Here is a 16,016-nt window from a genome sequence, read left to right as displayed (position 1 = left end):
CGTGCATGGAGGAAAACAAATTCCCGTGTCCAAAAATGGTCATACAATCGTCGTCACCCTTTTGCTCGGCTGTGTAAACCCCCGTGCTGATCTCCAGGACAGTGATCTGTTATTCCTACGGCACGACTGCAAATAAATCTGCCTGTGACTGCTTTAAAGGGCTTGGCTTTTTCATCGTGCGGAGTACTGATCCACAGAAGGGATATGGGATTCATCTTCGGATGAGGAGTGCTGCTGCATCTTCGTTGCTTCGGCAAAGGTTTAGGTCGCCTCTAACACTGAAGCATCTCTATTAAAGGGCATCTGTCAGCAGATTTGTACCTATGACACTGGCTGACCTGTTACATGTGCACTTGGCAGCTGAAGACATCTGTGTTGGTCCCATGTTCATATGTGCCCGCATTACTGAGAAAAATGATGCTTTACTATATGCAAATGAGCCTCTAGGAGCAACGGGACAACCCCTTTAAGGCTAGGGTTACACGACAACGTTGGCCGTGCAAAATAAGGATCGCAATGTCATGCTGCTAAAGCGACAACTAATGATAGCAATGGTGGTCAGGCTGAAATTCAGCAGGTCTGGATTTCTATCATCTGCCGTGTCATGGTCGCGGTAACTTGCAGCTTACAAAATTTGCAACGTGATCTTATATCACATGACCGCAAATGTCGTGTAGCCCTAGCCTAAAGGTGAGTACTCTGGCTGATGCCATGTCTTGTTGTCCTTGTTGCTTTTTCCTCCTCTGGTCCAGACCACCATGATGACTTCTTCTAGGTCGGGGCAGCTCCTATCCTTTGCAGAGCATCCTACTCTCTGTAGCAGCTCATCTCTGCTGTCTCCTAACTACAAAAATTGCTCCGCATGCGCCATACCGGTTGCCATGTTTGCCTATTTTCACAATGTCTGACATACGATTCATACATATGCTCCATTTTCCTTCACACCCAAGTCTGTACCTCCTCCTCCACGTGCTTCAAGGGGTTGTCCCATCTGGAAATTTGTGGCCTATCGCCGTCGACGTCCTGGGACTTACTCCTATCACATGAACAGGGTCCTGGATTGAATGGATAGCAAGGTGCGCATGCGCAGCATCCAGTGTTGGACTGGGGTTCCTTGGGCCCACCAGGGAAATTATTCTTGGAGCCCAACCCCTATATCACCAATAAAGTCTAATAGGTTTTGAATAAAGAAATAGACAATAGACCCTAGTGGCAAGTGATTGGCTCCAAAAGCAGCAAAATATTTTTTTTTTATTTTTTGGGGGGGGGGGGGGGGGGGCGGCTCATTATGGCATCAGAGCCTGGGCCCACCGGAAGATCCTCAGGTACTCTGGTAGGCCATTCCTACCCCGGGATTATTTTAGGAAGCCCCATAGCAATGGACGGAGAAAGCCATGTATGCGCAGAGTGCTCTTCCTTCACGTTGGGGGTCCCATTCACGAGATAGCAGCAGGTCCTGTAGGTGGGACCTATGGGACGTTTATCCTATTTGAACAGCTTTTTACTGAAAATATAAGTTGTGGTCAGATTTTTGGTAGACGAAAACCGTCATCTTTAGGCCTTACGCATTTTTTGCGGATCGGATGCGGACCCATTCATTTCACGTTGGGGTTACATATACCCCCCAGTATGTGTGTGCAGCTAGGCGGCGCCCCTGAGGGGGGGGGTCCTCCTAGGCCCCTTGGTGAATATAAGCTCTTGTCCGCCTCCGTATGTCCGTTTTGCGGCCGAGCAAAAAAAAAAAACAGAACGTGTCCTATTCATGTTCGTTTTGCAGACAAGAATAGGCACAGGGTGGGATATCTGTAAGGGGAAAATGCAGCACGCGCATGCACGGTCGATATTCGCGTTTTACGTATCCGCAAAACATATACGCCGACTTCAGTCGCTCAAAAGCAAATGACATGCTACGTATAAGCAACTTGCTGTTGCGCGACTATTCTATGGCTGCAAAACGCACGACAACGTAGTCATTTGACACAAAATCGGAACGTTGCGTTACCGCATCCAACCCCGCGACCCACAGTCATCAGAAACCCAACCCTGCTGCATTCCTGCACGACTATCGGAAATTGTGACCGAACAGGCGCCATCTTGGGCTTGTCACAACCAGATTTTGGGCAATTCGACTGCGCGCAACCGCAACCATCAGATTATCGGTCACAGCGACTTGATGGTGACTGCCCTCTCACAGCCAAATGGCAAATGCGTTGGGTCATGTGACTCGTCCAAAACTATTATTTTTTCTAAAGGTAGTCCCAAAATACGAATGTTTCTAAATAAATCCTTTCTAATGCTGACGTAACCAGCCGGGCATAAGTGGGTTAAACGCTACGCACTCTGGTGACCTCTCCTCACGGTCACACCCCCCTCCTTCCGATATCAGCTGACTTCACGGAGTGGGCGTGACGACAAGAAAAAAAAAAAAAAAGCTGGGGGCTCGACTTTCGATCGTTCTGATTGGTGGATTCTACTGACGTCAGTAGAGGGCTCGGAGAACCACACCCACCTGGTGACGCAGGCGCAGCCGGAGCGTTTTGTTTGCGTAGAAGGAAAAAAAAAAAAAAAGAAAGAAGAGTCAGAGAAAGACCGGTGAGGAGAGCAGAGCGTGAGAACTACGTACCGGCGACGTACTGCGTCAGCAGCGGCCTAGCTCCGCCACACGGCAGTCACTTACCGGCCGCCGCCGCTTCCTTTTGTTTCCTGAGTGGATTATAACAGTCTCCGGCCGTCAAGTCCAGGCCTCAGTGACCGGCCGCACCACCACCGGCCCCACCGTCTGACGCAGCTCCGGAGACCTCCTTGCCCCGGTTGGCATGGAGGCAACAGCAGGCACCGACAAGAAGCGGTGAGTGCTCCCGCTGCCCTACCCCCTGTACCCCCCCAGTGTGTGTGCCGCTTGGGGGCGCCCCTGAGTAAATCCAGGCCCTTTTGCACTGCTGTGAATTGCTCTGTTGTTCCCTTTAGTGAGATCTGTGCCTGGGAAAGCTGAGTGACAACCGGAAGGGCTGCATGATTGGTCTGACACCTTGCTCTCCTGCAGGCACATTCCTTCAGGAGTCTGGGAAAGCTGGGTTGATGGTATTTAGGTTTGTGAGAGTTTGCACCAAAGGTTGCACCCGATTCTTGATTTGGTGGGGGATTCTGGGGACTCCTTTATTAATATCTTAAAAGGAAGGGTTCTGATTGGTTCCCTGTCAATGACAGAAATGGGAGCCCTGTTGATTTTAGGGGGGGGGGGGGGAGGGGTGATTCTGGGGACCCCTTTTATTAATACCCTGAAAAGCAGGGCTCTGATTGGTTTCGTGTCAATGATTTTAGTGGTTTGATGGTTGAACTTGTGCAAGTCAAAGCCGAAGGAGTGTCTGTATGGCCAAGGGCCGCCGCAGGCTTTCGTATGTTCCCCAGGAGCAAATTTCCTTGGGGGGGGGGGGAGAAGACAAGATGTTAAAGCCAGAGCTCCCCCTTATGACTGAGTCTGATCGCGCACTGACTCACTTTTCTTCGGTTTTTCACTTGGTTGCTAAACTTTTTTTTTTTTTCTCCTCCTTACTTCTAAAATTCCTGCCTTGCACCCCTCCCCCACACCTAATATTTCCAGACCCCAGCAGGCCAGGGGGGTTTGGGAGAGTTGGACTTTGCCTCGTTATTGTATTAATCTTTGCCTGGATGGAAATTTTGTGAACCCCTGTAATAACGGACGGGTTCCTGAAATCTGTTGTGTGCCCCACGTTCACGCCCTAGAGGTCTTGGGTACAGCTAGGGCGGTGTTATTTCTTTCTTTTATATAGCTGTAACACATGCCGCGGCGCGGTACGCAGGATCTCGTCCGCCCCTGTGCCCAACGGGATTCGGCGTAATCTTTTAGGCACACACGCTGGGGGCAGTTTCATAGGAAACCAACTAACCTGTCAGGTGGGTGGAAATCCAAGACCCCCCTCCGAGGAGAGGGCCTTGAACCTGGGACCCCGGGAAGCTTATTGAAAGCATATACAATGAAGTAGAGGGTCTAGTGAAGTGGTTGTCCATCTGTGGCTGTTCAGATGCATGCTGGGAGTTGTAGTAGCTCTGGAGACCCCTGGCAATCTGCTACTTGTGGCATGGTCAGGACTTGCTGGGGGCTGCTGGAGACCACCACTGCCAGTAATCCGTTTATTTTACTTTCCGGTGCAGTCTCTGACGTGAGCGATAATTTCCTAATAGTTTTTGGGAACCCCTTCATCCAGGAAATGTCTGCTACTTCTCCTTTGTGCAGAACTGCGTTCATATCTCGGCGTTGACCTTGGTGCCGTTGTGAGACGATTGCCAAAAGAAATCCGACATAAACGGGTTTTTCTTTAAGACCACTGCACGGTCTTATCTGTGCTCTGTTTTCATTGTGTTTCTGGTATTTCTATGATTAAGGGCTCGTTCACACGAACGTTTTTTGCTTTCCGTATACGGAACCATTCATTTCAATGGTTCCGTAAAAAAAAAAAAACGGAATGTACTCCAAATGCATTCCGTTTCCGTATTTCAGTTTTTCTGTTCCGTTGAAAGATAGAACATGTCCTATTATTGCCCGCAAATCACGTTCCGTGGCTCCATTCTAGTCAGTGGGGCCGCAAAAAAAACTGGAACACATACAGAATGTTCTCCGTATGTCTGCCGTATCCGTTCCGTTTTTTTGCAGAACCATCTATTGAAAATTTTATGCCCAGCCCAATTTTTTTCTATGTAATTACTGTATACTGTATATGCCATAAGGAAAAACGGAACGCAATCGAAAACACTACTGAAACAAAAAAACAGATCTGTTAAAAACGCCCCGCAAAACACTGGAAAAGCCATACGGTCGTGTGAACAAGCCCTAAATGTGAGCTGCAGAGCGTGACCCAGGATCCTGCATACGGCTGCACTGCATGGGTGCAAGGTTTTCGATAGAAATTCGCATATAGCTGTCAAATTGCTGCTTTCCCGCAATGTCTGTAAAATAACCCGATTGGGCTACGTGACTTTACCGCGACTTGTGAACACGTCCTAAGGATGAAGCTTCATGGGGTGAGCCTCTCATTTATAACCCCAACCGTTCTCTCCAAGGAATCCCTGCGGCGACCACTACAGGGGAAATGTAGTATTACATGGCACCCAATAAATCCTGCGGAGGAGACCCTGTCATGGTTGCTTCCAGTCTGCCATAGAGGGGGCTGCTCTATACTCTGCAGTGTAAAAGAGGGAACCCCCCTCTATGACGTCCGCAGGAGGCCCTAATGGGGTGTACGGCAAGAGATGGTGGTTGTGATATCCCTTTAAGGCCTCATGCACACGACCGTTGTTTTGGTCCGCATCCGAGCCGCAGTTTTTGGCGGCTCGGATGCGGACCCATTCACTTCAATGGGGCCGCAAAAGACGCTGACAGCACTCCGTGTGCTGTCCACATCCGTTGCTCCGTTCCGCGGCCCCGCTAAAAAAAAATATAACATGTCCTATTCTTGTCCGTTTTGCAGACAAGAATAGGCAGTTATATCAATGGCTGTTCTGCAAATTGCGAAGCGGACGCCATCCGTTTTTTGCGGACTGCAAAACACACCGGTCGTGTGCATGAGGCCTAAGGCTTACTCCAAAATAACGTATCCCCTGTTAACATAGGCCTGTGACGGCTAACCTTCGGCACTCCAGCTGTGGTAAAACTACGACTCCCAAGTTGCACACTTCCTTGGCTGTTCTCAGAACTCCATAGAAATGAATGGAGCATGCTGGGAGTCGTAGTTTCACTCCGTAGCTGGGTAGCATTGCCTGAGAAAGCTGGCACCAAGAGAGAGATGTTTAAAATGCCTTTTAGCCATTTCTTATTGCCTATTGAGGACGAGTCAAGGATTATTATTATTATTCTTTATACTGGTGACGCTCGTCCCTTGGTCCTCAGGACGGGGGGTATTTTGTGTCCTTCTCTTGCTGATTTATATTGGAATGTGTTGAGGATTGTGTATCGCTGAGGGCGCTTTCTGGCCAGACGTCCATGAGACGTAATGAAGAGCCACCAGTGACACGAGGTCCTTGGCTCCTGGTCCTCAGTATGCTATATCCCCTTCCTATATAGCGGAGGTCTCCAACCTCTGGTTCTCCAGCTGTTGCAAAACGACAGCTTCTCCGACTGTCGAGCATGCTGGGGGTGGTAGTTTTGCAGCCGCTGAAGAGCCAGCGCCGTACCAGGTTGGCTTGGTCCCTTGGGCTGCCTGTAGTCTTTCCACCAGTTGTCGAACAGCGCAGTGGCTAGCTGTTTAACCCTTGCTGCTTTCCTGTAGTGCCGTCGTTCTAATTAGTAAGGTGAATGGTTAATCAGGAAACCGGATGGGAGGTTGCAGACTAATGACATTGCCATACCAGGGATGTTTTGCTTTCCAAGAGGCCCCCGGTCTTTAGGGGATAGTAAGAAGCTCTGTGTAATGCAGGAAAACCAAGCAACCTGTGACTGTAAAGCGGCTGCGCTGTGAGGAGCTCAGGGCCCGTGTCCATGATGATTCCTTGTAGCTGGATTCTTACCTGTCTGCTCTCGTGACGTGTCTGTTTTAGGGCGAATTCACACCCGGCAGATTTATTGCAGAAAGCACATGGACAGTCGCAGAATCTTCTGTGCCAAGTTGGCCACGTGTGACTATAACCTCGGGAATGTGCACAACTGCAAAGCTTCTGGAGCATCTTTTTTTTAGGACTTTGAGTTGTTGTTGTTCCTCTGTTACCCCTCCTAGAAATGTAGGAATACATTGATAATTAAGACTTATCATTTGGGGGGGTCGGTTCACAATCGGACAGTGTCCAGTCAGGGGACACCACCTAATTTATTAATATATTTCCAGTAGGAATAACGGCGAAACCACGCACGATGCTACCTGCCACTTTATTCATCCCTACGAGAGTTCTGGAAATGGCACAGCACTATACTCGTCTGTCTCTGGATCTGCCGTATAGATGGGGTGGCGGCGCGCATGCTCAATGCCACTCCGTTTTGGGTGATTATTTTAGTCTCCCTTGGGTGGGGTCCCACTTAGCAGCCGAAAGTCCCAAGTCGTCACGGTCTGAAAATAAATTGTGTTAAAGGGCGATGCCCACTTATCCCCTGTCACTGCTGGCACCCAGTGGTGCGTATACATGACCACCACTTCTGGATTAAGTGAATGGGGCTGTGGTCACACGTGTGCACTTCCGGCGGCTCCAGTCTCATAGGAGACCCTGGGACCCCTGTTTTTTGTCATCGCTGAGGGTCCCAGCGCTCCAACCCCCAGCGATTAGATATGTTCCCTATCCCATGCCGAACATGATTAAGCAGAGGTGCCATTCTGAGAAACCAGGCGACGATTCCTGGGGGAGCGGTAACGGAAGCCTCATCGGTGACTTTCCCGCAGCCATGGGTTTGGCTTGTAGGAAGTTGCCTGCTACTTCTGGTGCCACTTGCCTCCATGACGCGTGGCGTACGGGCTCCCTTATTGAGGGGATTGGCAGCTTTCTGATATTCGTTTGGTCGGTTTACCCGCGTCCTGTCCGGTGCAGGAAACTTCTATTAAACTGAATTTTTCCAGTCTCAAATGGCAGAAGCTTTCCACGTATCCGCCAATCCTCCTAATGCAAATACATGGCTGTCCGCCATCACCCACTCATAGCGACTGTTGTATCTGCGGGGAACGTTACTGGCTAATTTAGGGTTTGGTCTTGGAAAAGGAAGCCATGCTTTGAAGGGAACCTGTCACCAGGACAAGGATTTCCGACGAGCACATGCTAATAGGCCATAAAATGTCCCACTGCAGTGGCAATTTGGGGCTAATAAACATGTGGCGACCCTATGAAGCGTCTCTTCATCATCAACCACTGGCCCTCCAGCTGTTCTGAAACTACAACTCCCAGAATCCTCTGTTCACTTCCATGGGAGTTAGAAGAACTGCTGAGCAAGTGTGCATGCTGGGAGTTGTAGTTTGACAGCAGGTGGCGTGCAAAAGGTTGCTGATCCCTGTTCTAGGAGAAAATGTCTCCACGATATGGTGTCTGGCGGAACATGACCGTTTTTTATGATCTCATAAGAAGTGAGTGGCGTATTGTACAGTGTTGGTCCGTTTTGCTGTATGGAGGAAACATGGCGGCACAAGGAGACTCCATAGTAAGGGGTTGTGTGCACACCCCGCACTACAGACGGCTATTGGCAGCTCGCCCGATCCCCCTATACACATGCATGTGTTCTGAGAGGGGGGGGGGGGGGGGGGGACCTGCTGCCAGACAGCTCTGTTTGAGAACATGTTGGTTAGACATGTTGAAATCCAACTGCCTGATCCCTACACATTAGAGGGTCGACAGGCTCAGCTCACATTAAATCTAATTTGCATGGGCAACTTAAAGGGGTTGTCCAGGGGTAAAAATTAGTGGTAGGCAGCCATTCTGTGGGATAGTAAAATAAAAAGTACCATCTTACCCTCTCACAACTAGTGTTCCAATACTTACTGGTCGCGTGACACATAGGGCACAACTACACTGCAACATGTCGCGCGACAATTTTTATAATGGTAGTCTATGGTGTCTCACTGCGACATGACAGTCGAAGAAAAATCCTTTGATGAATGTCGCGCGACGCATGTTGCAGTGTAGTTGTGCCCTATGTGTCACGCGTCGTCGTGTAGCCCTAGCCTAAGACATCTTATCCCCTACCCACTGAATAAGTATCTGATCAGCAAGGCTCTGACCAGAGGAGGCCCCAATATTTACAAGAACGGGGGCGTGTGCTTCCCCATCCGAGTGGAGCGGCGATCAGGCGTGCACCCTGCTACTCCATTCAGCTCTATGGGAGTGCAAGCGCTGGGCCGTCTCCGGCCGTCCCATAGAGGCTACACGCATTAGGGTACTTTCACACTTGCGGATCCGTTTTGCCGGAACACTTAATGCCTAATACACTTCAATGCATTCTGGCAAGTGATCAGTATTTTTGGCCGGAAGAGGGACTGAACTGATGCATCCTGAGCGGATTGCTCTCCATTCAGAATGCATTAGGATAAAACTGATCAGTTTTTTTTCCCGGTATTGAGCCCCTAGGACGGAACTCAATACCGGAAAAGAAAAACGTTAGTGTGAATATACCCTTAGTGTCTCCCGATCTATTCAGATGGGGGGCATGGGTCCTGCGGGGATAATAGGAAGCTTCCTGGGGAAAATGCCGGAGTCCTAGATCTGGAAAATGAAGGACGTGAAACCCTGCATTGGTTCGGGTGCAGAGTTCTTACTCTGGTTTTAGATTTGGAGCCGCTCGGGCAGAGGCCTGTGCAGGAATAAGCGGCCGTCTCATTGTATTCCCCTCGTCTCAGCTCTCCGTGTACTTTGTATTTTGCCTCTTAACCTACATTTGTAGCTGAGACTAATGTACAGCAGATAAGGGGCCATAAAGAGAGAGAGTGCTGCCTCATCCCACGTGAACAGCTCCTCCGCTGTACGCGACACTTGAAGGATATCGGGGAGGCGCGGATTGTTTGGGAATTTCACTTTTTATATACATTGAAGCCGATGTGAGTGCCCGCCAAGACAATCGTGTCCTGTGACCTTCATGCTGATTCACTCCTCAATCTCATTTAGGCCTCTTGCACACGACCGTATGGCTTTTTCAGTATTTTGCAGTCCGCAAAATACGTATCCGCAAAAAATACGGATGACGTACGTGTGCATTCCGTTTTTTGCGGAATGGAACATCTGGCCCCTAATAGAACAGCACTATCCTTGTCCGTTATGTGGACAATAATAGGACATGTTCCATCTTTGAACGGAAATACGTAAACGCAGGGCATATAGAGTACCTTCCGTTTTTTTGCGGATCCATTGAAATGAATGGTTCCGTATACGTAACGCAAAAAACGGAACGTAAACAGGAAAAATAAAAAGTTTGTGTGCAAGAGGTCTTACAGATTAAGGACTAGTTCAGATGACTGTGTATTTTTTCCGTTCCTTTTTTTTTGCATACGGTATGAGGAACCATTCATTTCAATGGTTCTGCAAAAAAAACAAAAAACGGAAGGTACTCCGTATGCCTTCTGTTTCCGTATTTCCGTTCCGTTCAAAGATAGAACATGTCCTATTATTGTCCGCATAACGGACAAGGATAGAACTGTTCTATCGGGGCCAGCTGTTCCGTTCCGCAAAAAACGGAATGCACACGGACGTCATCCGTATTTTTTGCGGATACGTTCTTTGCGGACCGCAAAATACATACAGTTGTGTGAATGAGCCCTAAAGGATAAAAGCCCTGGAAAAAATAGGTGTCTCACCCCAGGGGAGATCACTTCAGTTCCTTCCCGGGGACAGAAGGAAATCTTACACGCTGCCTGGAAGGTGAACTTGCTCGCTGGGACTGTATGACCTGTGCAGAGTTGAAACACCTTATGCAGCCATTTAGAAGAGTGGTGCTGTTCCAGAGAATAGCAAGCAGCCCCCTATGGTCTATGGTTGTCCAGGATTTGAAAAACATGAGTCGCCCCTTCCCAAAAACAAAAAATAAATAAATACTGCCACACCTGTCTGCAGGCTGGGTTTGGTATTGCAGCTGTTTCTGGAAGCAGACAGCCATGTTTTTCTGATCCTGCTTTACCCCTTTAAGAATTGAGTCTGCAAAACCCCCAGAAACCTACTGCCCCTTCAGGTACTGTCACCTCCTGGTTAATGCGTTGCTGGTTTCATCAGGAACGGGCGTGGCATCGTGTAGGGGTCACACGGGGCGGCCGCTGGCACGGTTTACAAATTGATTAATGACCGTGTGATTATGTGAGCATATCCTTTATATGAGGGTGCGCAGACTCTGCCCAGACAGCTGATGTTGGGGGGAAAGAAGATCGGGCATGCTGAATGTCGCCATGTCCAATCCTCCCAGGGGTTTCTAACAGCGGCTCACTCCCTTCTCCCCATTCAGAACACATGCATCCTGATCTGCATAGTCGACAGACAGTGGTTGGACTGATCCAGTGCCTGCGCAGGAGTGGAACTGGCCATAGACCGGTAAGAAAGTAGTCCTATGTTTAAACCTCGCGACCACCGACATTTTGATTCTAATGGCCGTGGGTTGGTTACATACGTTTGATGAGCAGATCGGTTGAGCTGGAAGGTACGCGGCCCAGCACAGACGGCTTCTTCATTTTCTTTTAAAGTGGTCAACCCCTTTTTTTTTTTAATCAAATCGTTTTTATTAAGCAATAAATACATAGTATGACATAATACAATACGTTGACTTTTTCTTTCTTTACATTATCCACAATGCGGATTCAGTGAACAGCATTACTCATAAGTATATCACCACTCAGTGGTCAACCCCTTTAAATGTTGTTCGGTGAGGTTGGAATTCTGTGCTATACAAGCTCAATCTGTTCTGTGCTGGTTTCTGTAGTGTTCGCGGTGGCTCTGGCTGCTCATGTACCGCTCAGTTCTTTATAGGTGGATGTGTTTTATTTGCGTCGTCTCCAGTTTTACCGGCCAAAGGAAATCCAGGATTCTGCCCATTGTAAAATGTTATTGCTGGGCCTTCACATTAATGATGCCCTTAAAACCGAATGAAATCCTATTACTGTCCTGGCCAGGGCTGCATGGCTCTGTGTTCGGCCCACGATACCATTCTGTGCCAACCGCCAGTGTGGGGCGGAGGGGACGGGGCTTCTGGCATCTTGCGGTGGGGCTGTGTGATTTCTATTTTCGAGGGTATCTACAGTTTAGAAGACTTGACATGTAGGAAGTTTTGAGCGGTAGGCGGCCCTACTCTGGTGTATTTCAGCGTTGCTCCCACTGCTTGCACCTGAATATGTTGCTCCTAAAGGTCCCTGCCCCAGTAGTGCCTATAGCCCGGTGTCCATTTCATAAGCACATCAATACCCTGGGGACGATATCGTAGAAAACAAATTATTCAGCTATGCTAGAAACATGACCACGACCGGAGGGAATCCATGAAAGCACAAGGAGATCACGCAGAGTGTTCATATGACACCGGACCGTACATACATACATACATACATAGATGGATACATACATACATAGATACATTTACCCAGATGAGATTTCTTTTTCCGGTGCCTTAGGCTACTTTCACACTAGCGTTGTTTTAATCCGGCGTTCAATTCCGACACCGGAACTGCCCGCCGGATCCGGAAAAACGTGTGAAAACGGATTACATTTGAATCCTGATCAGGATTTTGATCACAATGAAAAAATGCATTGGAAAAAAACGGATCCGCCATTTATGGACTTTAACTTTTTTTTCACATTTTTCGGGTTTAACATGCAAAAGCCTGATCCGTTTTGACTGAACACACAGCGCCAGATCCGGCGTTAATGCAAGTCAATGGGAAAAAGGCCTGATCCGGCGTTCAGTCAAAGTGTTCAGGCTTTTTGGCCGGAGGTAAAAATACTGCATGCTACGTTTTTCTGAAAAGCCTGATCAGTCAAAAAGACTGAACTGAAGACATCCTGATGCATCCTGAAGGACTGACTCTCCATTCAGAATGCATGGGGATAAAACTGATCAGTTCTTTTCCGGATTTGAGCCCCTAGGACGGAACTCAGCGCCGGAAAAGAAAAACGCTAGTGTGAAAGTACCCTTACCTGAGCTCCAAAAGTCAATGGTTTATAGCAGAGGTCACTCCAGCTGTTGTAAAACTACAATTCCCAGAAGATCATAGCAAGTATGCATGCTGGGAGTTGTAGTTTCACGGCAGCTGTAGTGTAGGTGGTTTGCCCACCGCAGGTTTACAGGAAACCCTTCTTTTTCCGGGATGGGAGCCGTTCTCCATCTGATGAGACCTGACATCGCTCGGCGTGGACGGCTCCTGTGAAGTCATTTTGACTTACGGCTCACGTGTCGGCTCTGTCATTTAATGACACCCTTTCCTGACAGGCCAACTGTTCAGTGCATATAATTGCATCAGAGCATGTCCCTGGGCGATGCCATTATAAATGCACACCGAGTGAAGAAGAAAACCAGAGAGATTAATACAGACACCGGAAGGGAGGGAATGTCATGTCCAACATGGAGAAATGATATCGTGGAGGAGCTGGTCAGATATATATATATAAAAATACATAGCACAGGCGAGTATAAGACGCCTTTGTAATATGTCTTATCAGAGAAAAGAGCCTCTTTCTTCTCTCATCTGCATTCCCTCTCCTAAATTAGCATCCGCTCTGAGTTCTCTGCTAAATGTGTTTTTAAGAGACTAAGATGGACCGTCAACTCACTGAAGCCCTCATAGAAGTATATGGAGAGGGGAGGGGGGAGGAGTTAGGATAGGTACACACTTGTGTTTATCGGATAGCCGGATACTGCCTTTCACTGCCGGACGCCATTGACTGTAACGGAATTTGGCTGGGTTCTGGCATGAGTGCTGGGTTTTGTTGCAAGCAATATTTTTTGGCTGTGAACGGCAGTATCCGGCCAGGCCGCATCCGTGAACTGCAAAAACCTGCCAGCTCCGATAGATGTAAGGGCGTAGCCACCCTTAGCTACAGTTAATGGGACACAGAGGATGGAGCAGCTAGTAGTGGTATGTCTCACCCCCAGTGCTTTTCTCGCATCTATACTTCTCAGTACTTCTCTGTAATGTCCTCTATGGTGCTTCCAAGGGATTCTTGGTGTGAGAGAGAGTTAGGAGTCTTCATGTGTAGTCTACTGGCAGACATGATAACAGCTCCATCTCCACACACCAGTTCAGAGACCACTGCGAATTAGAGATGGAGCCTACAGAGGGAAGAACAATAATGCAATGCAGGACACAAGTCGTATAACGGTCAGAAATGGAGCTGTCACTCATGTATACACACACGTGGCAGCGTATCCTGCAAATTGATCTGAAACTGTAGATATCCTTTTAAATCCCAGCTCATTCTGGACTGAGGAGTCCAGTGGGCGGTCCTGCCCAGTGATTGACAGCTCTCTCCATGTACACGGTCGGTTAGTGAGTCATTCCACTGGACTGGTATAACCTGCAGACTAGATGGCCTGTCCCGCATTACATTCCGGCTGCCTGTAGTACCTCCGCACGGTGTGATGTGACCGCTCTTCTGTGTTGCGCTGACATCTTGTTTTCTATTATTATTAAAATGTTGCGATTTTCTGACAGTTTTCGGTTTACTAATACATTGTAACAAGGTAAACTGTCCAGAACATTAGTGTCTGGTAGTCATGAAACAAAGGCGGTTCTTTTCCATGTCTTTTCTAGCTGTGCTGCCGCTAAATGGTTGGTAAGACTTTACTAGTGGCCTATCCTTGGTATAGGTCATCGATACCAGATTGATAGGGGTCCAGCTCCTGGCAACCCCAGGGATCTGGCCGAGGGGCTGCTGACATCCCATTTATTGTTTACCAGACACAGTGAAGTAGATATGGTAGCGGCTGTGTTTAAAGGGGTTTTTCCGAGCATCTGATTGGTGGGGGTCCGACACCCAGCACCCGTGCTGATCAGCTGGTTGGGAAGGCACAGACGCTTCTGTGAGCGCCGCGGCCTTCTCTGTGCTCGCCACGCACAGGGACGTACATTGTGTAGCGGCTGTGCAGGAGCCATGTGACCTCGGAAAAGCTGGAGAAGGCTGCGACACTACTGTGAGCGTCGCTGCCATCTCAAACAGCTGATCGGCGGGGGTCCTGGGTGTCGGATCCTCACCGATCAGATGCTGATGACCTATCCATATTAAAGTCTTGGAAACCCCCTTTAAAGTGAACTGCAATACCAGGTACGGCCACTATCAGATGTTTGGCACTGTGTGTGGTAAACAATGAAGAGCTCACTGTCATGGAGGGTCCCTTCATTCAGGAGATGGGTGGGGTACTGGAAGTCAGATTGCGACCATTCTGATATTGAGAGATTGTCCTATAGGTGGCCATAAGTTTGGCGACACTTCTCTCTCTGACTTCCCCATACACATGCTTGGGCGGTTCAGCTGAGCTTGCATGTGCTGTCTTTGGGGCAGTAGACTAAACCTCTTCCAGACATTGCACCATATCTCCCATGAGCTTAACGTATCTGGCATGCCGAAAGTCAACTTGCAGATTGTTTTCCCTGACATCTGTTGGGGTAGAGTCGCGCCCCCCCCCCCCCCAACATACACACAACATAACCTGCCTATCCCATAAGGATAGGCTGGCAATATCAAAATCCCTGAAAACCCTTTTAGTTATAGGCTAATGAGAATTTCTTGAAGTCAGAAGTCACACTTTGATGTCCCATTTGTCACTCCAGTCATATAGGGCACGGCGATTCGATGTGGCCCTTAATTGAGCGCACATACTTTTTTCTTTGGTGTATTGTCCATTTACCGTATGTAGTGGTTGAAACCTTACACCAGCCGGCCTCCAGTTCTACTGGTTTATCCTGATTTATTTTCTTTTTTTTTTACTTGTCTCTACAGTTCTACTAACAAAGTGAACTATGTGGATCTTAGCAAAAATGGAAGCATCAGTACTGTCTAAATGTCACCAGGACTAATGTTTTTTTTTTTTTGGTGATTAGTTACGTCAACCAGTTGTTTCCAAACCGAGACGCTCCAGCGGGAGAGGAACTACAACTTCTAGCAAGCCATGACAGTCACATTGTACATCTGACCGCTATATGTCTGTGAAGGTTCTCATTTATCCAGGTCATGGTATATCTGTAAAGAATAAATCAAGGCAACTGGACTTACTGTAGATTTCTTGAAAATGTTTCAGTGAAATCTACAGTAAGTCCAGTTGCCTTGATTTATTTTTTACAGATATGTCTGACCGCTATAGTTAAATCCCCCTGAAGGCTGAAATGCAGTGACCATGCAAAAAAGAAAGTCTAAAGGAGCTTCTGTATATGGCAGCACTTTAAGGCCTCATGCACACGACCGTATTTTGGATCCGCATTTTTTTGCCGATTGCACACAGACCCATTCATTTATGTGGGTCGGCAAAAAAAAAAAAAGCACGCGGATAAAATCCGAGTGCTGTCCCCATTCGTATATGCATCCCACAAATTATAGGACCTGTCCTATTCTTGTCCGTTTTGCAGACAAGACTA

At 48.2% G+C, this 16,016-nt stretch overlaps 1 protein-coding gene across 1 annotated transcript in view; it reads left to right on the top strand.

Moving 5' to 3' along the window:
* The first annotated feature begins 2,526 nt into the window (after positions 1-2,526).
* Positions 2,527-16,016, top strand: part of HIF1A (hypoxia inducible factor 1 subunit alpha) — a 43,632-nt gene continuing 30,142 nt past the window's right edge. The window contains exon 1 of the mRNA XM_040411185.1: positions 2,527-2,848. Coding sequence (XP_040267119.1) covers positions 2,817-2,848 — 32 coding nt within the window. The 5' untranslated portion in view covers positions 2,527-2,816. The remainder of the gene's footprint in view (positions 2,849-16,016) is intronic.

The sequence above is a fragment of the Bufo bufo genome, chromosome 11, assembly GCF_905171765.1.
Source record: "Bufo bufo chromosome 11, aBufBuf1.1, whole genome shotgun sequence".
Lineage (NCBI taxonomy): Eukaryota > Metazoa > Chordata > Amphibia > Anura > Bufonidae > Bufo > Bufo bufo.
Note: the sequence above shows the minus strand (reverse complement) of the source record. Positions and strands in the feature narration are given on the sequence as shown.